Source organism: Seriola lalandi, unplaced genomic scaffold, assembly GCF_002814215.2.
Source record: "Seriola lalandi dorsalis isolate HSWRI2012SDOR001 ecotype SW California unplaced genomic scaffold, Sedor1 jcf7180002054062, whole genome shotgun sequence".
NCBI lineage: Eukaryota > Metazoa > Chordata > Actinopteri > Carangiformes > Carangidae > Seriola > Seriola lalandi.
This window is the reverse complement of record NW_019524615.1, coordinates 288,517-313,886: the sequence shown is the minus strand read 5'-3', so window position 1 is coordinate 313,886 and position 25,370 is coordinate 288,517. Positions and strand designations below refer to the sequence as shown.

The 25,370-nt window shown below is 38.6% G+C and overlaps 4 protein-coding genes across 7 annotated transcripts; 3 read left to right on the top strand and 1 right to left on the bottom strand.

Moving 5' to 3' along the window:
• The first annotated feature begins 260 nt into the window (after positions 1 to 260).
• On the top strand, positions 261 to 2,491 carry LOC111652743 (mitochondrial assembly of ribosomal large subunit protein 1-like). Of its 2 annotated transcripts, none has more exons than XM_023403091.2 (4): positions 261 to 655; positions 1,740 to 1,915; positions 2,003 to 2,084; positions 2,195 to 2,491. In XM_023403091.2, the coding sequence occupies exons 1-4, from the start codon at positions 343 to 345 to the stop codon at positions 2,347 to 2,349; spliced, it is 726 nt and encodes a 241-aa protein (XP_023258859.1). In that variant the 5' UTR covers positions 261 to 342; the 3' UTR covers positions 2,350 to 2,491. The 2 variants fall into 2 exon arrangements, with proteins under 2 accessions (XP_023258859.1, XP_023258860.1); XM_023403092.2 differs by having other exon boundaries at positions 2,173 to 2,301.
• LOC147819311 (peptide YY-like) lies at positions 2,327 to 7,724 on the top strand. The gene is made up of 4 exons (XM_087173153.1): positions 2,327 to 2,427; positions 6,824 to 7,006; positions 7,112 to 7,201; positions 7,589 to 7,724. Exons 1-4 carry the CDS (start codon positions 2,327 to 2,329, stop codon positions 7,611 to 7,613), a joined length of 399 nt encoding a protein of 132 aa, XP_087029279.1. The 3' UTR covers positions 7,614 to 7,724.
• Positions 7,725 to 8,896: 1,172 nt separating this feature from the next.
• Positions 8,897 to 19,916, top strand: pals2a (protein associated with LIN7 2, MAGUK p55 family member a). Of its 3 annotated transcripts, none has more exons than XM_023403114.2 (14): positions 8,897 to 9,054; positions 11,418 to 11,502; positions 12,039 to 12,162; positions 13,097 to 13,215; positions 14,575 to 14,727; positions 15,470 to 15,619; positions 15,869 to 16,096; positions 17,233 to 17,364; positions 17,581 to 17,683; positions 17,817 to 17,888; positions 18,004 to 18,165; positions 18,266 to 18,468; positions 18,548 to 18,676; positions 18,803 to 19,916. In XM_023403114.2, exons 3-14 carry the CDS (start codon positions 12,132 to 12,134, stop codon positions 18,977 to 18,979), a joined length of 1,659 nt encoding a protein of 552 aa, XP_023258882.1. In that variant the 5' UTR covers positions 8,897 to 9,054; positions 11,418 to 11,502; positions 12,039 to 12,131; the 3' UTR covers positions 18,980 to 19,916. The 3 variants fall into 3 exon arrangements, with proteins under 3 accessions (XP_023258882.1, XP_023258881.1, XP_023258884.1); XM_023403113.2 differs by having other exon boundaries at positions 12,021 to 12,162; XM_023403116.2 differs by lacking the exon at positions 12,039 to 12,162.
• Positions 19,917 to 20,013: 97 nt separating this feature from the next.
• gsdmeb (gasdermin Eb) lies at positions 20,014 to 24,969 on the bottom strand. Its single transcript, XM_023403118.2, has 10 exons — positions 24,855 to 24,969; positions 24,168 to 24,390; positions 23,856 to 24,048; positions 23,297 to 23,471; positions 22,507 to 22,627; positions 22,316 to 22,405; positions 21,855 to 21,982; positions 21,555 to 21,738; positions 21,266 to 21,339; positions 20,014 to 21,157 (listed from the first exon to the last, which is right to left on the bottom strand). The coding sequence occupies exons 2-10, from the start codon at positions 24,370 to 24,372 to the stop codon at positions 20,930 to 20,932; spliced, it is 1,398 nt and encodes a 465-aa protein (XP_023258886.1). The 5' UTR covers positions 24,373 to 24,390; positions 24,855 to 24,969; the 3' UTR covers positions 20,014 to 20,929.
• Between the last annotated feature and the right edge of the window lie 401 nt (positions 24,970 to 25,370).

Sequence of the window (25,370 nt, the reverse complement as noted above, 5' to 3'; positions counted from 1 at the left end):
GTCAAAGCAAACATGACTGAATCATATTTCTAAAGCTGACAATGAGGCCTTGTTTTGCATATGTAAAGCAGTATCACCAGGCTAAGGCAAAGTATGAATCACAGGGCAATTTATGCAGTATACTGATTTGCAAAATCACCAGCCTGAGTTCTCAGGTCAATGAGCGTTGTGACCGATAGGGTTTGCTCTTCATTTATTTCAGGCAAGGCCCAGAAACCAACAAAGAAGCCGGGCGAGCCAATAAAAAGCCAAGGGCGACAATCACTTCCTGTTTTTAGTTTAGCCCTTGATAGACGCGTGGATTGCTTTCAGACTTTTACGAATGTTGTACATGTTGAAATCATGAGTATCCTCAATCGCTGTAAGACACTGGTGTCACCGGTGATTAAAAGACACGTTTTACTTGAACAAACCGGTGTTTTTAGAAGCGTCTGTTCAATCCCCACAGCTCGGTGTCGCAGCCTGTGTTCACCTCGACGTTTAACACCGAATTCAGCCTCATGTCAGCGATGGCATCATGTTTTCACCGGTCATCTAGACACAAAGAGATGTTATTCAGAGGTATGTAGTGAAAGCAGTAATTCAAAGAGGGGCCATGGCGTGTCTCAAGAGGAATCGAATGAGATGGACAGTGACAGCAGAGCCCCGAGTCAAAGTGAGTAGGTGTTTAGTCTTAGAGCTGAAACAATAAATCGATTAATAGATTGAGAGTTAAATGTGAGGATATGTTACTTTTACTCCATTACTACAAATGAAGTTGGAGTTGAAAAATTAATCAATTTATTGAATGACAGGAAATTGTCAATTAATTTATTAATCGATTAATCATTCATCAAAATAACATTTTCTGGTTTCATCTACTGAAATGTGAGTATTTGTTGCTTGTCTTCATCATTAATGTCAGTCAGTTGATTTTGGATTTTGCACTGCTGCGAACTATGGGAAATCAATTTTGCACTGTTTTCTGACATTAGTGATCAATTGCTTTGTCCGTACAAAGTGAGAAAATAATCTACTGATAAATTGATAATGAAAGTAGTTCTTAGTTGCATGCCTCAGGGTTTTCGAGGGCTCTAGGAATTTGCTGCAACTAATATTTTCATTATCAGATAATCTGCTAATTGTTTTCCCAATTAATCAGTTAATTGTTTTATTGATAAAATATCAGAAAAAGAAATGGAAAATTGCCCATCACAATTTCCCAGAGTCTGAGGTGACCTCTTCAAATTGCATTTTTCCCCAACCAACAACAGAATCTCAAAGATATTTCATGCTTACCATCATGTAAGATAAAGAATCGCAGCAAACCCTAAAATTTATGACTGTATAACTGTGGCATTTTTGCAGCAAAAGTGACTCAAACGATTAGTTGATTATCAAATTAAATGCTGATTAGTTTACTGTCAATTGACCAATCCATTAATCATTTCAGATTTAGGAATAGTGACTTTGTTTTTCACTGTTTTCTGACATTTTACATACTTGACTATAGAGCGATTAACCAAGAAAATAATCTGCAAATTAATGGATAATGTAAAGTTGTTAGTTGTAGCTTTAGTTACTTTAATGGATAAGGTAACTCAGTAAACCTGCATTGCTTTAATTATTGTGTGTGACTGCGTTTATCTGTTTCAGCAGTGAGTCGAAAAAAAGATATGTGCTGTTGCATCCAGACACTGTAGAGCCACATTTATGCTTGAATATTGTCAGACGAAATGTTTCACCGTTGTTTTCTCCAGGACTCTCAGAGACTTTCACTCTAGATACGCTGGTGTCTCTACTACGTCAGGAAAATGCGGTAGACATCTGTGTGATCAAAGTTCCAGACCAGATCAAATATGCTGAAAACTTCATTGTCGTCAGTGGTGTATCACCGAGACACCTCCGCGCAATGGCACTTTATGCTATCAAAGTGGTAAATGATGCCTTTTCTCTCTTTGTCACATGTTAATATGTTCAGCCTGTGTTTTTAAAATTTACACAAATGATGCTTTTCCTCCAGTACAAGTTTCTGAAGAAAGATGAAGATCCAAATGTCAAGATAGAAGGGAAGGATACAGAGGACTGGATGTGTATTGACTTTGGTATATAAAACGCAGAGATCCTATCTTTTAAGTGTCCAATTTACACTGTTGTTTATATACACTGGTGTTTTGTTTTTGTCGTTACTAGTGTCCGTTTGCCTTCACCTTAGGTAATATGGTTGTTCACTTCATGCTGCCAGAGACCAGAGACGTGTATGAACTGGAGAAACTCTGGACTCTCCGCAGGTATGATGAGCAGCTGAGGCGCATACCTGCTGAGAAACTACCAGAAGACTTCATATATGATGCTGACGTCACAAAGTGACAACACAAGACAATCATCTAAGTTGTTCACAGACTTAACTACTTCATTGCAATGTTGGATTCATCCTTTCCCATCGCTGTGAGTAGAAATACTACACTTCATCTTTGGACAATAAAACAACACATTTTGCGTTGAGAATTGACAGACTGGTGTGGATTAATGTCTTATGCAACAGATATACTGTAGTAATTACTGCCCCATCATTTTGATTAATTATATACACTTTTTTTATATTACTTGACCTTTATAGGGAATCATATGATATTTGTAAATTATGTTTGATGTTTTTTGTTTGCTGAAGAAAAAAATGTTTTAATATATTTTGATGGTTCAAAATAAATTATTTTAAAACTGTTCCATATCATTTAAAAACTTGTCTAAATATTTACTTGTATATTTTAGATAATATTAATCTAATCCAATATTTATATTAGATTATTATTATTATTATTATTATTATTATTATTATTATTATTATAAGATTATTATAAGTACAGTTGGAAAAAACACAAATAATCTTATTCTTCTAATATTCTTATTCTTATTCTTATATTATACAAATATTCTTCAGAAATACAAAATTCTAGCTGTGAACTGTACACAGTAAGTATAAAAAATAAAGGTACTAACTCCAAAGAATGGTCCCTTTTTTAGACTGTTAAAATTAATGAAATAATTATAAAAAATATGTTGTTATATTAATATATATAAAATATTTTCCTCTAAAATGTAGTGGAGCCAAAGAATAAAAATACATGACATGAATATATTCAAGTAAACCACCAGAACTTCAAAGTTGTACTTAAGTACATAACTCTGGTGAACGTACTTTTTTCACCTTCCACCTGTGGATCCAATTCACTGAGTAGTTTGTTGTGTGCAAAGAATGAGGTTTTAAGAACATTTTCCGAAAGAAATGATTACGTTGGGTTACCAAAACAAGCTATTGCAGTTGATGCCTTCAATCCAATCGAGCAAAAAGATTGTTGCTTCCAAGAAAAGAGACGTTATTGGCCAAAGTCATGACATGCATTCACTCAGCACTTACATGGGCTAAAAGATCGGTCAGTGAATTGGTAACATACTGGTAGGTCAGTCAGCACTTGCACAACTCAAAGAGCCTTGACAGTCTGCATCGGTGCAATCTTATAATACCAAGCTATGCAACATTTTTAATTTGATGATGTCACAATAAAATACACAGTTCAAAAAGTGCATTTTCTTTTATTTAGATCCAAATACCTGCAAATGAGCATTTTCTTTGTGGAGAATCAGAGTCTGAAGTAAACAGAAATAGAAGCAAAGATACTAGATAGGTGCATGCACACATACCACACACACACAACTGACTCATAACTTCCTAGCAAGTGACCATTCCGTTTCATTGACTTGCTGTAAGTCATGCTGGATCAGAACATTAGCTAAATGTAAAAATGTAATGAAGCAGGAGATACCCACACAGAGCCTGACAGCACCTGGTGTTTGAACGTTTTTGTGCCTGTTGTTATGGTTGTTTATACTTACTCTGTCTAAAACGGATGAACAAATAGTGAATATCAGCAGCTTCAGGTAACAGAACTTCCAGCAGGAAACACATCAAAAACCCACCCAAATGCAACAATGTGGACTTGAAATTGTTGCTCATACTTAAATATTTAGAGTTTAACCAAAGATGGACTGTAAAAAATAGTTATTTTAAATTGCACCATTTCCATGGTATTTACAGATAATGGTGGCACATGTGTGAGATTATACAAAACCAATTAATGCAACCCTTTGCTTAAGCTGTTAGACCTGCTACGCCCCAAACTGTATTAAACCAAGTGAAAGAAAAAGATTAGTTCAGTGTGTGAATCAAAAGCTTTTATTGTGGCTAATGTTCTCATTAACCGCAGAGCCATTTCACCAACTGCTGTGTAGCCATTTATGGCCATGCGTAATATACTCTATGATGGAGGAGACTGAAGAACAGGGAGGTTCGTTAGCTTTTGGAAACAGCAGTTGCAGAGCAGGTACAATGGGTGGCACAAAATGTCTCCTTTCATTGCACTTTTTTTCACTGAAATGGATAACATTTATAACCAGTATGAAGCTTACCTTTCACTTGTGTATATGCAATCCTAGTTCTATCTATATGTTGTTCATTTCTCCTCAGTATGCAGCTGACTGGGAATAAATCATTTATTCATAACCCTCAACCGAGACTTTCAGCTTCGATTCCTTGCCCTCTCAATTCCGCCCTACACTGCAAATCCAACACCACAACTCTACCAGCACGGTAGAGTTGTGGTGTTGTATTTGCAGTGTTAAAACAAATAAAAGAAGTGAGTATTTAGGTTCTTTGATATCAGCCTGCATCCTGCAGGTGGGTTGGCATTTGGTGACTGTCTTTGGTTTTCTCTCAATGGTGGGTGTTTATTAGGAGTGTCATCAGACGTGACACCTAAAGGGCTCTTTGTGATATAGCCACCTGGTGCTCACTTGTGAAGTATTAAAATAAGGTAAAGGTATAGTACTAAGGTAGTAAAACACCAGTTACTCCAAAAATGTATGACCAGTATGTAATAGTAAAGTATAATTGCATATTTTATTTTATTGTTTTATTTATTTTTTTTTTATTGTTGCAAGCAAGAGTAAGTCTCATGTTTGAAGAGGGAGTGACTGCTGTGGAGATTTGGAGATTTGAATTTGGATGATGTTTTATTGCTTTTGGTCTCAAGGAATTTTGACACATTCATGCTGTGGCAGATTTGTATTGAACATCAAAAGGGTAGATTGGGAGACACAGTTGGATTTGTTGCATCTATCAAAATCCTTTTATTTAAAATGCATTAACACTTTTTGCTGAATGAAATAAGTCATTTTTTTATACAGCATCTGGATATTCATAGTGTAATATCACGCTGAAAGTTCATAGTTCTTTATTTTATAGTTTAAAGTACTTTACCTGCACAGACTGTTCTGTTTTTTCCTGGAACAGAGTTCTGCCATGACTGTCATACGAAACAGCAGCACCAGTCTACTGTCAAATTTCAGTAGAGTGCTCTTCATAGAAAATAGTTATCATTAAAGTCATCTTACCATTTAGAGGATGAAAGCTTTTTGTGCCCTCTATCAACTGGAACTGAAATTTAACAAGTTTGTGTGATTTACTGTCCTTTCTATGGTTTGGTGTAATTTGGAGCTATGCTTGTTGGTTTGACGAAAAAGGCCCAGTTATTGTCTTAAGACAACTGTATGTCAGTCTGGAATGTTTAAAGTAGGGTCACTATTTTGCAGTCAAGTAGATTAGATACATGATAAGTGATCTAAAAACAATGGATTTACACTGATCACTTTTCTTAATGAGTTTGAGACTTTTGAAGCAGTTTTTCAACCCATTAGAACCTTGAATCGATTAAGTATAACTCCAAGACACCACAGATATCATCATGTGATAACAAGGACTGTAGCTGCCTTTGGATTATATATTTAAGAGTATTACTTCATAATTGAATTCATAAATGTTTGAAGACCCCCCCTCTGCATATCTCTTTAAAGTGAAACACCATCTTTCCAAGCACCCAGGACATCGGACATATTTCAAATTAATGTGAAAACAACAGACCATCATCGGCAACTTCAAGTTGTGCATCATTAGTTTTAATGAACTTGTTATTCTGGTGATCCATTTAGATGAAAAGTTTTAGGCTTTCCACTTTCCAATATTTATTTTTGAACAAAAGGGTAAAACATGCTGTGATCAGGTATACACTTTTCAGCTCTCCAAACTTTTTACTGTATTCAATATTGAAAAGAGAATTCAAGATAAAATCACTACTTGTCAAACTGACATGAATCAATCCTGTCGGCGTCTGCGAGTTGATGTGTAGTTAAATCTGTTGATAATGTTGTAAAACATAAGTTTGTGGTGATGTAAACCAGTAATAATGACAACCTCAAAGCACGTTAACTCAAATAATCAACATTTTGATAAATTCAATTACAGGAAAATAACAGAACCAGTGCTATGTTTTTCATTTGAGTTAGTAGTAATCAAGATTTATTTTGTTATTTCACTGCCTTGCCAGTCAAGGATTACTAAACTAATGAGGCAGTAGATATATCTCAGGAGTGCCCCAAGACTGAATGAAATCACCCTCCCTCCCTACATGACACACACTCTGTATAAAAGTGGGGCAATGTTGGGAATCAGACAGAGGTGCCTTGACCAGAGAAAACCGACGACAGCAGTATTAAGTATCACGCTATAATGTAAGCCAGATATTTTCTTATTTGTCACTTTTTCATTGAAAAGCGTTCTGTCTGCACTTTTTGTTTGAAAGTCAGTGAGTATTAATGCAGTTTTTATAGTTTATGAACTGTGTCAGTATCAGTCCAATATTGAGCTTCTATTTCTGATTTGGCATTGTGACATTATTTGATCATTATTTTTTACTATGCATTTTGACTAATCATTTTCCCTGTGATCCAGGATTCGCTCCAGTGCTGCCATGCCGCTGAGCATGCTGGCTCTCTGCCTGCTGTCTTGTATTCATTCTGGCATAGACGCATATCCAGCCAAGCCCGCCAATCCCCGGGAAGGCGCACCAGCTGAGGACCTTGCCAAATATTATTCTGCACTAAGACACTACATCAACCTCATCACAAGACAGAGGTCAGTTCTTGAATTTCTATAAAATACTATAGCTTAAGAAAATAAGAAGTAAAAGTACATGCAAAGGTGTGTTGATGTGTTGCTTGTTTTTTTTTTTATGCATAGGTATGGGAAAAGAGATGCTCCAGATACTGTATTTTCAGATGTGTTGGTGCGGGAAAGCACCGAGAGTATTCCAGGATCTAACTATGCCAGGTAACTTTTTTTTTTAAATTACAGTGCTAGGCTGCATTAATATCCACTATATTTTTTTCCCACAAATTTGCATTGTCTTTGTCAATTTTATGCAATATAAATGATGGTAATGCATGATAAAACATGTCCAATGAGATACTGGAAAAATACGAACATCCATACAATCTAGTGTAATGCTATTCTATTCTTGTGACGATAATGATGTGCAGTTAATGTTCACACTGTGTCAAAGAAGTGTTGACTGTATTTTATGGTGATTTTAAGGTTGTAGTTAATGGTGGTATTGGATTCAAATAATTGGTGTTCCTCTTTTATGTGTATAGAAACAAAAACCTCTTACAAAAACACGCTTAAAAATAGACTTTTTACTGACTTCCTTATTTACAGATATGATGGGGTGTCATTGTGGTGATGCTGCCTGAGGTGTCATATCAAGGCTGACTACCATAAAACTGTTGCCATGTCTGTTACTGATATGAAATAAACATGTGTTGCATGAAATAAACATTGCATATGGCAACTACTTTGGTCTGTAATGCTGCCAGTGTTACACTAAAACATGTTTTAAACATATAGTCCTATCATCTCACTCTGGCTAATTTGGCTCAACAAGCACCAAGCAGCACTATCTAATAACATGTTGTACAGTGTCTTGTGTGTCATGAGTAACAGTGCTCTCTACTGGTGAACTGGCATCAAAACGTTTTTAGAGAATTTTTAAACTGGGATAAATACCTTATAATTCATGTCTGCTGGTAATATTCCATTTAGGCAGAAAAAAAACAGAAATGAATCATAAACTCAGTACACCACAGTGTTGCATTCACTTGTTATTTCAAACCTGCTGCGATGTACCTACACTCTGCCTGAAAACAGATTAACAGTTTAATCCCATCAAGTGACCTGGATACATCAAAAGCGAATCACGTAACACTGAAAATTTGCTTAACTCTGTTTTGACACCTGGTCCAAGCTACTGGTTCAATAGAACTATGCAAGCTGGCAAAACTGGTTTCTTTGAAGCTTCATTGCAGCTGAATTACCAGATTTGGTGAATGGGGTAATGCTTGGTGCTTTATTTTGTCCTTCTGACGGGTGGTACAAATTCAATTATTTATTAGCCAGATGTGGGGATATGATATGACTGGTGCCATTAACAGATGCAAGATCTACAGTATGTCTTCTTAATGGGGTAAGTGTAGTCACAAAGTTTAATTCTTAAATATGTTGTATGCTAAGCAATTGTCACTGATACATTATGTTTTGCCATAGCTAGAAGAAAAATTTGCCATTACTGGTACTCTCATTTACAACGAATAGAGAATCACATCCAGTAAAGCATATTTAAAGAACTACAGATATAAGCCATGGTAGCTGGACAAACTGGGGGCCATTGTTTGTTTGGATTTATGGTGACCCAAATGGCTTTAGTGAGCTGTCAACTGACAATATAGCAGTGAGTATGTACAGTTTTCAATCAAAAGCAGCCAGAGGGTTTATAACGGTTCAGGTAATTGGTTTGATGGGGAAACAATGTTGGACGAACCCATGAATGCTTTGAATGAATGTTTACCTTGAAACAACTTTTCTCAACTACAAGTATTTATTTTTGAGTAGTGTTCACAGTAAATTAGATGGGTGGGTAGTACAGGAATTCAGTAGGCTAGATATAACTTGAACGGCATTGGATGTCATTAACACGGCACAGGCTGTGTGCACGGGGAACTGAGGGAAGGGGCGCAGGCAAGGCTCACTGGAAATGCACTAACAACTTACTGTTGCGCAAGTGATCTGCGAAACTTTGAAATGAAGGGAACCATGGCAGCGTGACTGGATGATACTGATTTAATTAGGTAAAGTATCATTAATTTATTTCTCCAGGCGGTTAAACGACAATCTCATTAGGACACTGGTATCTCGGCTCTCACTGTACCACCAGCTAGCGGCAGCTAGCTAGTTTGAGCCACATGATATTACCGATAGCTACTAACTGGCTAAAGAGTGGACATGTGGCTAACGGTACCTTGCTACTACTACGTTGCAAGAAAACACGAACAAGTGAAGGTAGTTGGGTTAATGTTACCGACTTGCCTGTTAGTTTAAGGTAACAATATTATACGTCAGTCTGAAAGATGTCTTACACGTGTAAGCACACGCTAGTGTTTGGTGTAAGTCATTAGCATTGCTAACTCGCCTAAATGAGCTACAAACTAGCAACGGCTAGCACTAACTTACAACGGGACGGGCAGCGGTGGAATCAACGATAATAGGGACCTGGCAGCACGTAGCCGCACTTTAACCAATTTCAATTAATATCCAGTCGCTGTTTGTTAACACTTAAATGTCTATTTATCGCTACCAATTAGCTGCCAATGGCTAGTTATCATTCTAACTAAATTAGTTCATATTGGATGTGGCTACACGTGCCCAATACGCGTGTAGGTGTAACGTGACAGCAATTGTTCAACTCACTGCAGCCAACATGTTTCTTGAAAAGACTCTTGAAAAGTTTTGGTTGAAAGTTGTAACTTTTGTGACTTCGGTTAACGTAAGAACGATTCGTTACGAACCTATTCGCCACCATGAGCACCGAGCGCTCATCTCCTACCGGGCTGCTCCTCATGTGTTTCATGTAGGACGGGTGGAGGCGGTGTACACTGTCTCAACCAAGCTGTGTGCTTCTTGCCTCATCTGAGCCCTATTCAACAAGCCTGGTTTTTAATCTCTGAGGGTTGTGAATGAACTCAACATGAGTGGCTGTTATATGTTGTTGCTGTTGTATCTGAAGTCAAAGTTGTCACAGATTCTCACACTCTTATCTCGTATCTTGAAAGTTGGAGTCACATAGTTTTATAATGGCATTATAGGTCACCCTTTCTTTAATGTAACATATGCCCTGCTGTTAGATTTTATGCCCATTATGTCATTAGTCAGATGTCTTACCTAAACATTTCCTCAAATGCAAAACAATACAAGAGAAACATAATACAACTGCCTGAAAGGCCTCTGTCTAATTTGTAGCTCAATAATGTTTTAAAAGGCAAAGAAGTGTCCATGCTGCCTTTTCAGTTAACTCAAAAGTAGTGCTGCAACTAGTATATATTTTCATCACTGATTCATTTGCAGATTTATTGCTTAATTTATAAAGTATCAAATAGTTATTAAAAAATAGAAACGACAGCTTTGCAGAGCCGAACATTACATCGTCAAATGTCCTGTTTTTGTTTGACCAAAAGTCCAATTATCCAAAAATATTTACTTTACAACGATATATCACAAAGAAAAGCTAAAAATCCTCTCATTTGAGAAGCTGGAAGAAGAGAATATTTGGCATTTTTTCACAATTTGTCTTGAAAAATGACAGAAAAGATTAATTGATCATCAAAATCATTGCCAACTATTTTTCTTTCAATCAACAAATTGATTAATTGACTAATCATTTCAGCTCAACTCAAAAAAACGACTTGATGCACTTTTAAAGCATTTTAATACCATCACAAGCAATGCACTGACAAAGTTAGTCTAACGTCTATAAACCTGTCCAATTTCCTAGCATACCTCCTGTTTTTTATTTTCTTTTTTTTAAGTCAGTCTTATTCTTTAATCATTAGGAAATGGTTTGTGTAATGAACATTATTAGTTGTTTGTTCTGTGTTTCAATCATTTTTTTTTTTTACGTTGGACGTATTAGGCATGAATTGCAGAAAACTGCATGTTTCTGCACATGGAATATGCTGTGTATAATACAAAACAGTATTCAGTGTAGCTGCAGAACAGTAACAACTGCTGCAGGAAACAAGTTTTACAATCGTATTAATTCACTGAACTAGACCACAAAAATGAAATGTGTCCTATACAAATGAAATGTACTTTGTAGTTACAGCTTTGACTTTTGATCTTTTTAAATCCAAAGAACCCAATTAGTACTCCACAGTCACACTCTTCAGGAGCTTAATCTGACTTGGTGGTAGTAATAAGGTATTTTTAAACAGCCATTGGTCATGTGATTGGTTTGGACAACTGGAATGGCTGCATTATAATACTACTAAATGAACAGGAAATGCCAGGGCAATGAAGGCACCCTTGGGGTAGAGAGGAGCTTACTTACCAGCATGTGGTGATTTTATCAATACCGAGGAGGGTCTTAGGCTGTCTGGGACAATTCAATAATTGTAATGTGATTTTTTTTTTTTTTTCTTCCCCATTCTCTCTGTAGCCCAGAAGTACCAGATGAGTGTTTTGTAGAAAACGTGGGGCTCCGTGTCGGACCGCTGCACTCATGATTTGAGCACAGTTTATAGGTGAGTTTATGCCATTTGTGCTTTTCCTTTTACCGCTGCATGATTATCTGGCTGTTTGCTGTCTTTGTTGACATTGACTACAATCCTCCATTTATGATGTTTATACAGTTCACAACTTACAGTTTAATGGGGTGGTCTGTACTTGTTTCTCCACTTACCTACAAGGCAGTGGCATATCTGTTTTTGCCTCACTCTGTTGGGACAGCATGTTTGTACAGTCCCAGGGGCCTCTCTGTGTATGGCTGGCACAACCTTTAGCCAGACAGATGGTAGACCCTTTTTCATTCCTTTTTCATTCAATAGCTCTCTTTGTCATTCCCTTAATTCACAAGTGCTGGCTGTGTTAACATGTGCATAAACACCAAGGCAAAAAAACTTTTTTTTCTGTGCGATTTTGTGCCTCTCTTTCCGCAATATGAGTTCTGCAGAAATACATATTGGCAAATGTCTCAGCCTGCTTCTCTTTTTTGACATGGCTTTTGTGATGATCTTAGTAAACAATATACTGACTTGAGCAGGTTTCCTACCTTCTGCAGCTCTCCAGTTGCACTGGTTACTATAAGCAGGCAGTTGGGTGGCTTTTGACCGTGCTAGAGAGTTTCACCGTCCTGAGCTGAGGAATAATAAACATGACTGTGGCCAATGCAAAGTCTGGCTCAGGTAAGCCGTCGAAGACAAAGTTCTAATGAGTCTTTTGCACAGGAACTGTTGCAATGTTGTGTGCAAAATTTTGATTGTTGACATTTGATTACCATTTGAACAGTACTGTGCTCACTGCCCAGAGATAGTTGTATGGGTGTGTTTGCTGCTGCCTGTAAACGTTCACATTTGTGTCACCCTCTGTGAAACACAACTGCCACGCATAGCAAAAAACCCCCAAAAAATAATTTTTAACATATGATGTATTTGCAAACCAAACTATTTGTAAGGCCAAATGTTTTAGTTTGTTCTTCAGTGACTACATTTATTTGTATTCTGAGTGTATCCTGTCAGACCTCATTCTTTTGTCTACTTCTTTTCAAACGTTTTCAAACTGTGTGAAAAAGAGATAAAGGCAAATGGACCACACAAAAAAAAAACAGAATGTATAACAAATCCTATTTTTATGGACAGATAATTACAGGGAATTACAAAATGATATTCATTTTATGGTGTCAAGTTGATTGGTCAATAATACTACTAGCTGTATGTCTCATGCTTTTTATGCAAACCCAGTTAATTTGTTGTTAGTTTCTTGCTATGTGCTCTCAGCCTCTACAAGGCAGACCTGTTAGTAGAACCATTCCTTTGTGATTCTGCGTGCTTGTTACTGCTGCAATGGAAATGAGGGATGTTCTCTGTGAATTGGCCCATTGACTGACTGTCCACTTATTGTTGTTGCCTTGTTAGCTCTTATTATAGTCACATTGTTTCGTTGTTTTTTTTCATCCGTTTTTTCATTGGCTCAGAATTTTAATTTCCATTATTACTGGCAATAAGCTTTTTGTGTCACGGACATTTCTCCCTGTATTCACAAAGCAGTAAATCTCTAGCCCAAAGTGGTGTGGTTTTTATTCTCTTAGACCAATCTTTGATGTGTATTTTTTCTCTTCAGCAATGCAGCAGGTACTAGACAACCTGAAAGACCTGCCATCAGGCACAGGAGCCAAAGATATTGACCTCATCTTCCTCAGAGGCATCATGGAGAGCCCCATCGTCCGTTCCCTTGCCAAGGTAATGCATACACTCACTGCAGCTACTCCAGTGCTACATACCCACACATACTTATGTACGCATACTCAGAGTCATAATCTCATTAGCTGGTCATCAAGCTCTGGCTATAGTAGAGAGGAGGAGCAAATGTGGTAAGTGTCACGTGTCACTACACTTCCAAGATGATGTTTAACTCTTTCTGATAATTGTACCAAATGGGGCTCACCAACCTATTTTTAATCCTGAAGCAAAACTTGCAGTGCTTTTTGGACAAGGATGTGTACCTGCAAACGAACTCTGTCTTATAATGTTATACCCCGTGACATGAACTAATCTTGCTGTGTGCCCACAGTTTCAGTGTCATGTTATTTGCAGGAAATATCTCCCAGTTAGGGCGCGGTACAACACTTCCCATCATTAGAGGAGCGAAATAAGCTTCATATGTACTTTGAACAGGGTTGTACAGTACAGCTCCTGTTGTCTTATAATTAACAATTGTATGAAAGTATAACATTCACAACTTATATTTTTGGTAAAATAGACAGAAAAAGTACCTTTTAACATCAGTTAAATCACATTTTCACATGCTAAAAGAAGTTGACAGCATGATGAACAAATGGCTTACATAACAGGAAAAAATCTCCAATGCAGATTGAGGTCATCAGGTTCAACTACTGCATCTATAAATAGAATGATTTCTATAGAAAACCTGTCACAAAGGCAAGCTCTTGCCCTCATTTCTAACAAACAGAGCACCGCTCTCCTTAGATATTGGATAATTTCCTGCACATATGTAGTTTCTGGTTTGATGTCATGTGAAATGGAGCCCCTTGAATGTGATGATAGATGCTGAATATTCAGCTGTTAATTTCCCTTTGTCTGCTGTGTATCACAGTGATAGTTCGATGAAGAATGTGGCATTTTGATGGTGTATCACTGTAATTTGACTTACAGTGTGTGGGCACAAGAGTAGCATTTGACACAATATAGTGTCATCAGATGAGGTGTAACAATATGATCTAATTTATCTCGGTAGTGCCAACATAACACAACAGTTGCTAAACCAAGTTTCTTGGAACATGATATATATTGTTATATATTTCAAAGTTAAGATGTACAATTGGTTTGATATTTAAATTAATATTGTGATATATCATACAATCTCATGAATAAAGTCTGTGAGTGTGTTGCGTCAGCCCAGCACTACAGCTGTTTTACCCCAACTAAAAAAACGAAGCCAAAAATACAGATTTGGGAGTTACGATCAGCAAATAAAATGATGATTTGTAACTTCATTTTTCTCCATTCCTAATTTTGTTTAAAAAAATCCCTTTCACTAGGATGAACATCTTTTAACACAGTCTTGTGTTTTTTGTGTAGGCTCATGAGCGTCTTGAGGAAGTTAAGTTACAAGCCGTGCGGGATGATAATGTTCAGCTGGTCACAGAGATCCTGGATTCCCTCAACAACCTGCCAGAAAAAGATGCTGCCGCTGCGGAGCTTGCCAAAATCCTTCAGGAGCCTCACTTTAAGGTATCCTAGGCCTCGTTTCTCTTGTACACAATTGTTGCTGGGTTCAAATGGGGATGAATAGACCAGAGATTTATAGAATGAATAGTCTAGCTTGTGTTCTATGTGTGTGGGAATGGATGGTAGAGCTTTTTACTCCAACCATTGCCTAATTTTCTCTGAAGTGCCTGTTAAGCAGCTCTTTTTCTTTGTCGCCCTTTATATTCTCGACCACTTGCAAGCTGCAGCATGGGAGGGTGGGGGTGTATTTCCTCGGGCCAATAGCAGGCTGAGTTATGTGGGTAAAGTGAGGGGGAGAAGACTGTGTCACCTACTCTTTCAGAAAATCTTCACATTTGCTGATGCAGTTTGTAGTCTCTGACCAATGCTAACTCTATGTTGTGGCTGCTAGGGTAAGAACAAGACTGGTTTATCTTCTCTATTTAACAATGAATCCTTTGTCAATGCAGTCATAAAAGCATCTTTTTTTAAAGGTTTAGGTCAAAGGAATGTGTGCAGCAACGTGATTAATGTCTTTACTCTTTCGTGTTATTGTATGAAATGCTTGTTACTGTTCCAGTCACTGTTAGTTTTTAGTATTTTGGTAGATGTATCACATGGTAGTTGTGATTGCTATCTTTCTTATTCAGAAGAAGCTGTTGGAAATGTACTTAAAGATGTCTTAAGCTACAGAGATTATGAGCCAGTCTTATTTTTGTCTCTATTTCTCTCTCTCTCTCCTCCTCCGCCAATCTTTCTGCTTCAGTCTTTGATAGAGGCTCATGACAAAGTGGCTGCAAAGTGCTATGAAATGCCCCATGCTGCGGTGAACAGCGATGCCTTGTTGACCAGTTCACTCATGCCAGCTGATGCTGTCAGGATGATTGGCATCCAGAAGAAAGCTGGAGAACCACTGGTAAGTCTGCCAGGCATGTATATCAACCGCAGCTCTACAGATGAAACGTGTAATGCTCCTGTCAGGCTGTAAAGTTCTTTACACGTCCTCTTTTAATGACCAGCTGTGAGAATAGTGACTCACTTTCACATAGTACCTCAACATGAGTGAGTTCTTTCACAGCAACCACACTGACCAACCCATGAAATAGGCCTCTACGATTTATGAAGTGCGGATGTACGATACCGAATGACTGCTACTCTCTTTCAGGGGGTGACGTTCCGTGTGGAGCGAGGAGAGATGGTGATCGCACGGATCCTGCACGGCAGCTCGATTGACAGGCAGGGCATGTTGCACACCGGGGACATAATCCGCGAGGTGAACGGTCGTGAGGTCGGCAGCAACCCCCATGAACTCCAGGAGCTGCTGAGGGACTGCAGTGGGAGCATCACACTCAAGGTCCTGCCAAGCTACAAAGACACACCAGCACTGCCACAGGTGAGGAAGAGAGATGCTGTATATTATATTTCCTGTCTAGGTTTTTTTATTTGTGGGAAAAAAATATTCCTGTCGCACTGGAGAATACATGCAAAATAAGTTTATTTTCAATATTTCTTGGTGTGCTCATCTAACATTTCTTGAAATCAGTTCTGTAAATGTACAGGGATACAGCAGTGGTGATGGGTATGTGGTGGTGTATTGGAGGCTGTTCAGGAGTTGTACTGTACCTGTCAGGGATTGGGTGAGAGCTGCCTGACCTGGCCAATCTTTGAATGCCAGGCTTCTGAAAATTGAGCCCTCAGAGGGTTTATTAATAACACACCACACACTATCTGGGACATACACCACTCTATTCACTGTCGCCCCCCCCCTCCTTCTTACAGTAACAGGCACACACAGCAGCTGACACTGAGGAGCAGTATGTGGGGTTATGTCAGACACTGACCTTTGTGCCCAGGAGGATCAGATGATCTCATGCTACTGTTTGCTTATGTATTTGTTGGGTTTCAGTCATGGTAAGAGTTTTGACTTGTGAATTATGCCCTCAGAGTGGGAAAAAGGTACTTATGTGATTTATCTGTCCGCAACCCTATTTTGAAAGTTGTTTTTGTTAGAAATCTTCCCGACTGCTCAGGGCGATCTCATGAATGAATCTTTAAAAGTTGCATCTGGTCCATGCCCATCCACCTCATTCAGCCTGCTGTCCTTAGAGCACTGACAGCAAGAACAATGTACAAATGCAGAACAGACAATTCAAATAGTGGGAACGAGTTGTTAAAGTGTCATCCAACATGGTGCAATAAAAAAAAAAAAAAAAGTATCAGAATATTCTCGGCACTTATGAAAGGGAACACAAGCAACTTCCTTTGAACTACTTTATCAAACATGGGTGTATGGCAAAAAAAAAGAAAGTGGACGTGCACTCACGAAGAGTCATCAGATATATTATTAATTTGTTCTACAGCCATTTAACTGATGATAAAATGTTTCATTAATATTGTCAAGAAAATGTGACAATATTACAGTATCTTACTGTACATCTGAGTAGGGATTTAAGGTATGGCTCAATAATGTTGTATTTGCTCTTAGTGTAATTTAACTGTCTCATGTATTGTTCACACCCCAAACTGTAGGTTTATCTGAAGCCACACTTCAACTATAACCCGACCACAGACAACCTGATCCCCTGTAAAGAGGCTGGTCTCGCCTTCATCAAGGGAGACATTCTCCATGTAGTAAACAAGGAGGACCCCAACTGGTGGCAGGTGAGCAGGCACACATAGCTCTGTGATTGTGAACCACAGTGCTGCTTTGACTGGAGCTGCATGGCTAATTGGGAGTTCTGGTACAAATATTGCCTGTTGGAAGTTGCAAGAGGCAGCTAAAGATGAGGAGGAAGATGTTTGTGACTGATACCTGTGCATGGTATTTGATTTGTATGTGAAATCTCTCATCTCTCAACTGTTCTGATTTCCATTCAGGCACGCAAAGTTGTTGGTGGAGCAACTGGCCTCATCCCCAGTCAGTTCCTGGAGGAGAAGAGGAAAGCTTTTGTGAGAAGAGACTGGGACATTTCTGGTACTGGTCAGTACAAGTGGTGTTCTGTCTTTCACACCATGATAATCAATTACTCTTGTTTATTTTATCACGATAGTCAAACATCCCTTGGGTTTAGCACCACCTTGTGGTGACCTGACTCTCTCTGTATGTGGCTCAGGGATGCTCTGTGGAACTCGAACAGCAAAGAAAAAGAAGAAAAAAATGATGTACCTCACTGCCAAGAATGCTGGTGTGTATCACTACTAGTTCTCATTTTCTTACATACAAGCGATCTTGACAAGGAGGAATCTAAATGCATAGATGATAATACAGTACTAATTCAGCCTTTGTATTGCCTTGAACAGAGTTTGACCGTTTTGAACTGCAAATCTATGAGGAGGTAGCAAAGATGCCACCGTTCCAGAGGAAAACGCTCGTCTTGATTGGAGCCCAGGGAGTTGGCAGGAGGAGCCTAAAGAACAGACTTATTGTCCTGAATCCTCTGAGATACGGAACCACTGTACCCTGTGAGTGTGTGAAACAGACAGTTGAGGCAATTGAATTGTCTTTACTTGAAGATTTCCTGCCAGGGTACATGTCACACCTTTCCTCACCTTTTACCTTCAGTCACATCAAGGCGTCCAAGAGAAGAGGAGAAAGATGGCCAGAACTACTGCTTTGTAACACGGGAAGAGATGGAGAAGGACATCAAGGAGAGCCGTTACCTGGAGCACGGCGAGTACGATGGCAACCTTTATGGCACCAAGATTGACTCGATCCACGAAGTGGTGGATATGGGTCGTACCTGCATCCTAGACGTCAACCCTCAGGTTAATTTAAGGCACGAACACTCAGTGTGTAGATATTTTCTCCCAAAGCTTTGGTTGTGACATTCTGTTTTTTGTTCAGGCCCTGAAAGTGTTGAAGACTGCTGAGTTTATACCATTTGTGGTATTTATTGCTGCTCCTGAGCTGGACACACTAAGAGCTATGCACAAAGCTGTAGTAGATGCTGGACTTACTACCAAACTACTCACAGTAAGTTTTGAGTGGATTTAAGGTTGTCTGAATTCTAATAAATATTAATGGGAGTTTCAGTAGTCATTACTCATGAATGGTTGTTGCCTTTGTCATTGTAATGGGCTGAATCTCTTTCTGCACTAGGAGAACGATTTGAAGAAGACTGTGGATGAAAGTGCAAGGATCCGGCGGGCATACAGCCACTACTTTGACCTGACTATTGTCAATGACAATCTGGACAAGGCCTTTGACAAGCTGCAAGAGGCGGTAGAGCGATTATTCATAGAGCCACAGTGGGTTCCGGTCAGCTGGGTCTACTGATGCTCTACCCCCCGCTGGATGGATGAGGCTGTTGGAGCTTCTAGGCCTGGGATGAAAGGGGACACAACCTGGTACTGCACACACAGACAAAGTATTGGACATAAGCCCTGTGTGAATTTGGGTCTTGCACAAAGCATCAGAGTCACCTTGATCTGAATTGCCAGATTCCTTAATAGCACACTATGCAACTCACAACACACAGGAAGTGTACTTATTGGCAAAATATTTTTTAAAGAACACTTTCTATTCAAATGAATTGGAAGAAATTACTGGCCTGTGTGTCAGCATGTTTTAAAAGCAAAAGCAGTTTTTGCCATGTCCATGTTATTTTAATTTTACATCTGTATGTAAGATAGCTAAAGTGTATTTATTCTGCAAATATGAGGAGGGCTTGCTCATCGAAAAGGACGATACCTCAGTGTTACAGTTTACAGTGCTTATGCCTCCAGTACGTCATCTCATTTGTCACTACAAACCTGTCGTCATTCATGTAGAATAGTGTCATATTTTTGAGACCTTGTGAAGGCTTCTTCTAGGTCCTGGCCTCTTTGCGGTTCAACCTTAATAAAAGGAACATGTCATGCCAGTCACTGTTTGATGTTGTACAGGAAGAATAGTAATACTGTAGTGTTTACCCATTATCTCTCTTTCACTCAAGCACAACAGACATTAATTATGTTGATTGTTTGTCAGACATTTGGATCATGTATGTGTTTTGGACTGTTAGACCAGTTGACGGTGCTGTGTTTGTTTGTCTGGAAGAAGAACTTTCCACAGCAGGGTACTGCATCTCAGTGGACCATCCCTTTTGATGTGATATTACTAAAAACTTAACTGTTTTAAATAAAATTCATATTTACTTATAAAAAGGTATATTTTACACAAGATTTCAGATGTATTTTCAGATGTAAAATAAATAACTGGTGTTTTTTAATGATCTGCTTTGGTTTTGCTTTGTTCTTTCGGGAGATTTACTCAGCAAACGTGCTGTGTTGAGCATGTGTTAGCAAGCAGGTAGAGAAGGAAATAGTTCATGCCGTCATATTAAGGTCTTTTTTTTTTTGCACCATAGAGATAAACATAAAAGATAGATACAGATAGAAGGTATCAAGTTGAAACAACTTCCAAGATCATTAACTATGTTTAAAACCTGAAATAACACATTAAGACGTGTGCAATCAAACTGGATAAAAAATTTAAAGTCATAAAACAATATGCTCAAGTGGTCCAGAATGAGGTTTGTAGTTGGCACATAAAAAAAAAACAGTCGAAGATTCATGTCTCTGGAGCACAGTAGTTTTGTGTGGATGTGTTACAAAAATTCCACAACTCATGAATATTTGATCTAACAATACTTAATAGAGGAAAATAAAGAGGTGAAAAAGTATTACAAACAATCAAAAGCCATAAAGACTGAAGTGCATAGATATCCTATAGCTTAAGACATCACATTAGACCCTCCCGAAAATAATTAGTGTTTACTTTACATTATGCCACAGCCAGTGAGAACTTAAAGGGTGTTGTCCTTTGCTTACTGAATAATCTAAAAGTTGATTAATTTACAACTTGGTCATTTAATATTCTTTTCCTATAAAATCCAAAATCAGTGAAAAATGCCCCTCACAATCCCCCCGAGCTTCAAATGCTTGTTTTGTCCAACAAAGTCCAAAATCCATGACCTAAACTAATTGCTTATTAAAATCTTTGATGACATTGATCAATGATTGTCATTTCACTGACTAAGGCATTAATTGACTTATTGCTTCTACATTAGGAAATCTATGTAATTACCCTACAGTAAAATGCCATAGTGTTTTAAAGGGCATTCCATCACACCAAAAAGAATAAAAACACTTATCTGATAAATAACACTAAATATGTATATGATCCCCTTCACTGCATTCCAGTGTGGTATTTCAAGTTTCTGGTTGATATAAAGGCATCTTCGGTTTAAACACAGGGGGCTAATGAGGCAAGACCTCTGACAGCGATACACAGCACCAGAGGAAGGTTTCCTGGCCCTTGGTTTATTTCTGCCCTCACTGTGTCCCCATCTCTCTTCAGGGACACATTAGAGGAGGCAAACAGATGTTCAGCATTTTCATAGATGTCCCCCGTCAGTGCAGTCAGTCTTGCACTGCTCAGAGGACACTTTCCATTTCCTGATATGCTCTGCACCTGGAACGGGTGTGAGAGACAGTTAACAGGCAGCTCAATCACTGATGCATCATTTGAAAGCAAAAAAACAAAAAAACAATTCATTTTGTGAAAACTGACTTTACTAACCAATAGCTCCATTGTCTGTAAGACTGTGTGGCTGCAGCACATTCCCAAGACATCAAGACAACCATTGGTCATCTCTGAAAGACAAAGACCCAGACACAGGATGAAAAGAGAACTTAAGGAAATTAGGTTTTCAGGACATTCTGCACGCAGTGTGAACTCTACAATTCTACATGCTTCTCCTCCTGAGCTTAAAATTATGATTTTTTTTACAGACTGAGGACTTCAAGCAACATTTCACTTCAGCAATGGGCAAAGTAATGAATGCTGCACAGAGCACAGCTTTTCTCACCATCCAAGGCACTGCTAATGAGGTGAATGGCTGTGAGGACTGATGTGGACCGGCCTGTCTGAGCTGACTCCACTTGACCAGACAGCTCCACAAGCTCCAGAATGGCTTGGATATTCTGTTTTTGAGACACTGTCGTTGTAACATCAGCCAAGGCAGGAGACTTTTCCAGGCTCATCTGGTCCAGCTGAGACAGAGGAAGACACCCACATTCAAAAGCCAGAGCAACAGAAGTTCACGAGTCCTAACTCCACATTATTATAGTGCATCTATGCTGCCAAGACCTCTCTCTGTCCCACTTACCATATCCTGAAGTGCACTGACGGCTGCTCTGTCCTGCATAATGTTTGTGAATTGCTGGAGCAGAGAGGACCTTGTGGCAGCAGGAAGAGATGACAGCACCTGGAAATGATCATTAAGTTGCTCCAGGTCTGCCCATGGAAGGAAAAAAACATTATCATTCCCTACAAAGACAAAATGTGTGTATCAGCCTGTCACTAAAACCTAAGCTTGAACCAGACGTGAGAAAAAAAAAAGTAAACTGCACAATACGAACTAACCACATAGATTCTTGGGTTTGAAATAATCAGGTCAAAGCACATGTTTACAAACAGTTATCACACCATTCTGATAAGACAGAATGGGGGCCTCCACCCTATTTAGGTCCTTTGTGACCTTGCACACATTTACTGAACACGTCATCATCTGCAACAATAATCCGCAGTCACATGTTTCATAGCTGCAGAAAGAAAACAATAATTTACCTTGTCGAAGGCAGCTATTTTCAGAATCGTGTGCAAGAACACCACTGTCTACTTCAAAACCTCCAGTGGTGTCTGACATCAGACACAACTCTGAGGAAAATACAGCAGGTTACTTTTCAAATACTCAGATATTTTAATAGTTTAATCATTTGTTATGGTCAAATCTTTGGATTTAGTTAATGATATCTCACCATAGCATCCATCCTGTTTGATCTCTAGCTCTATGAGGGAATAGGCAATGGTAGTATTGATGGGAATTTCCATGGTAACATTACTGTCTATACTCAGGCTCCCATTCTCTTTCAATGAGACCTGCAGAAAGAACAATACAGCAGATATTTGAGACCAAACCTACAAATTCCAGCACAAGTTGTTCTGTTTTAAAGAAAATATCAACTTTAAAACACCAACCGCTGCTGAGTAACAGCTGGTGGGAAAGCAATTGCACAGTTATGGACCTGTTTGGAGGTGTATCACATGTCAATTTGATATCTCCTATGTGGAATTTAATTTACAAAACCTTTTCATCTATCTACTGTATCTCAGACATGAGCAGCAAATGCACAGTTTTCAGTCTGCGTCCCTCTAGACTGAACATTTCGCAACAACAATTCACAATTACAAAATTCGGCATAGGTGACAAGTTTCATTTCTACTTATTTAACTTTAGCTCCACCTACTTCTGTTGCAGGCAGAACTGAAATCTCATTCTGGGCAAAGTGGGATAGCAAGAACACAAATTATCAAACTATATTGAGCGAATGTAGGCAGAACAAAAAAAAGGGGAAATTATTTCATTACTAATAATTTGTCATATATCACATAACAGCAAGAGGCTGAATTCTCATACAGATTGGAAATGGAAAAAACTAAATTCTTTCTGATAGAAGAACATTTTCTGTTGTAAAATTAACCCTTACACTGCAAATCACAAAGATGTAAACTATCATGACAATGCGTGTTTCAGTGCTACTACTCTACCTTAGGGCTCTTGGGCCCGCAGAGGCTCAGTCCTCCTCCACACTGTCCACCCTGCTGCACCTCCTCAATGACCGAACAGGGCATAGTGGTCACAATTCGCTCCTTCACAATCCCAAATACCAGCCTGTGCTTCTCCTTTGTCTGCTGGATCAGACAGTGAGACATGTCCAGCACCCTGTGACATTGAATTTACAAAAACAGTGTTACATTTCACCAGGAAAATTCTTGGGAAGTTTCAGTTTGATTGTAACTCTTTGATAAAAAAAAAAGAAGAAAATAGACTGTAGATATGACACTTATACAGACTTGAAATTCTGTGAAGATTTGGATTAAAAAATGATGTGTGAATAAAATCCCAAACGAAAACAAAACATTTCCATGTGGCCATATTAATATTCAACTGAGCCTTGTGTTTTGTGTGCAACTTTATGAGTGGTCAAAGATCACTTCTGTTGTTTGCATATCTTTTACAGACCTAATACCAGATGATATTTCTGTCTAAATCCTGTTTAAAACAGACTGTACAGGACAGGAAAGTGGATACAGGTGGGGAACTAACCTGCTTTTGGAGTCTTTCAGCAACTTCTGCACATTCACTTCCTCTTTCTTCAAACTACCAAAGGATGACTGGAGTTTGGAAGAGTCTTTACCCTCCAGGCTCACATTGGAGTGGACAAAATTTACATCCATAGCTCCCTGAATGTTGTCACCATATATCCCTTTATATTTGATGAAGTCTGTCTCTTTGGTATCTGTGGACAGGGACAAGTTTTCTGTGATCTTGGAAGAATAAATTAGTTGTAATACTGCAGATATTTAATAGAAAACATTAAAGCAAATGAATATACTAGTAGAGATCTTTGGTGTCTACCTGGCTCTATAGGGGTATCCCCTGCTAGTATATCATTGAAGTGAAAATCAGTGGGACGATACTTGGACTTCTGCCAGAACCAGAAACGCTTGCGCTTCACCACCAGTGTCAGGACATCTACAGTGTCATTCAGGCTGGACACTGGGATCAGCACACCTCCATAATCCACCTCCTCCACAAAGTTTCTGGTGGCTGTGGCAAACATCTCCCAGCTGGATCAAACCTGAGGTCGATAATAAAGCCAGGTTAAAATAATAATTATAATGATAATAATAACAATAATAATAATAAAAAAAAAACAACACAAAAAAATAAAGACTTGTATAGTAATCCGTCTAGAGATTAAAGTACCACTCCTCATCAGGCTAATAACTGACTTCAAACTACAATCTACCGACCTACCAACAATCTTTTCACCATTCCTTCCTTTTCTTTTCTTTCTTAAAAAACCTCCACAACACTTATACAATTAACACTTCTTCCATTAACTGTAACTGTAACTCTACAGCATATCAAGCAAAACAAAGCTTAAAGAAACATCTTATTTGCACGTACATTTCTGCACACTGGAACAGCGGCTAATATGCTAGTAGCATCAGCAAACCCATCAGTCCTAACTTTTGTTAACCTGCTCGTACACAGCAAAACAGCACTGAGTGAAACAAATGCAAAAGCTGTGAGTATTACCGCTTTCCAGAAGCTCTTGTTTCAGTGAAGACCCAAACGAGAAGCTTTGCTTTGTGGCCAGACATTCAACACAGTCAACGCTGCCCAGCCTCGGCGAGGCTTCCTCTGTTCTGTACAATAGACGCCCCGCCTCCTCCAAAGGGAGCTGTGGGTGTGTTACTGAAGATACTGTCAGAACACATCAATAACACACCAATAAGTATTTATCTCCCTTCCCTCCAAAACTAAAACATGTACGTATCAGTAAGAAACTGAAAAACAAAAGACAAACAGATTTGGAGATGTGAGCTTATTTTTTTCTCTCTTTTAGGACTTTTCATTAACTACAATGCTTTGTCAAAAGTTTAAGTCAGACAGCTCTGCTCCTTGAAAGTTTTTGTAATTATCCCTCCAACCAGTTGGTCCATAACATCACTGCTGAGTTCACTAATGAATTTGTACTGAATGTACAGTATGTACCATTGGTAGCACATTGGTGGCTATTTGTTGCCATCTAGTGGCTATGATGTTTTCTTG

Excerpts from the sequence above, each read along its gene's own strand:
- gsdmeb (XM_023403118.2), bottom strand. The coding sequence starts at position 24,372 with ATGTTTGCCACAGCCACCAGAAACTTTGTGGAGGAGGTGGATTATGGA. Across the intron at positions 23,472-23,855 it reads CTGAAAGACTCCAAAAGCAG|GGTGCTGGACATGTCTCACT; the intron begins GTTAGTTCCCCA and ends TCAATGTCACAG. Across the intron at positions 21,739-21,854 it reads TCAGTGCACTTCAGGATATG|CTGGACCAGATGAGCCTGGA; the intron begins GTAAGTGGGACA and ends CCTCTGTCTCAG.
- pals2a (XM_023403114.2), top strand. The coding sequence starts at position 12,132 with ATGACTGTGGCCAATGCAAAGTCTGGCTCAG. Across the intron at positions 12,163-13,096 it reads CAATGCAAAGTCTGGCTCAG|CAATGCAGCAGGTACTAGAC; the intron begins GTAAGCCGTCGA and ends TTTTCTCTTCAG. Across the intron at positions 17,365-17,580 it reads AGGACCCCAACTGGTGGCAG|GCACGCAAAGTTGTTGGTGG; the intron begins GTGAGCAGGCAC and ends ATTTCCATTCAG.
- LOC147819311 (XM_087173153.1), top strand. The coding sequence starts at position 2,327 with ATGATGCTGACGTCACAAAGTGACAACACAAGACAATCATCTAAGTTG. Across the intron at positions 2,428-6,823 it reads ATTCATCCTTTCCCATCGCT|GATTCGCTCCAGTGCTGCCA; the intron begins GTGAGTAGAAAT and ends CCTGTGATCCAG. Across the intron at positions 7,007-7,111 it reads AACCTCATCACAAGACAGAG|GTATGGGAAAAGAGATGCTC; the intron begins GTCAGTTCTTGA and ends TTTTATGCATAG.
- LOC111652743 (XM_023403091.2), top strand. The coding sequence starts at position 343 with ATGAGTATCCTCAATCGCTGTAAGACACTGGTGTCACCGGTGATTAAA. Across the intron at positions 656-1,739 it reads CAGCAGAGCCCCGAGTCAAA|GACTCTCAGAGACTTTCACT; the intron begins GTGAGTAGGTGT and ends TGTTTTCTCCAG. Across the intron at positions 1,916-2,002 it reads CACTTTATGCTATCAAAGTG|TACAAGTTTCTGAAGAAAGA; the intron begins GTAAATGATGCC and ends CTTTTCCTCCAG.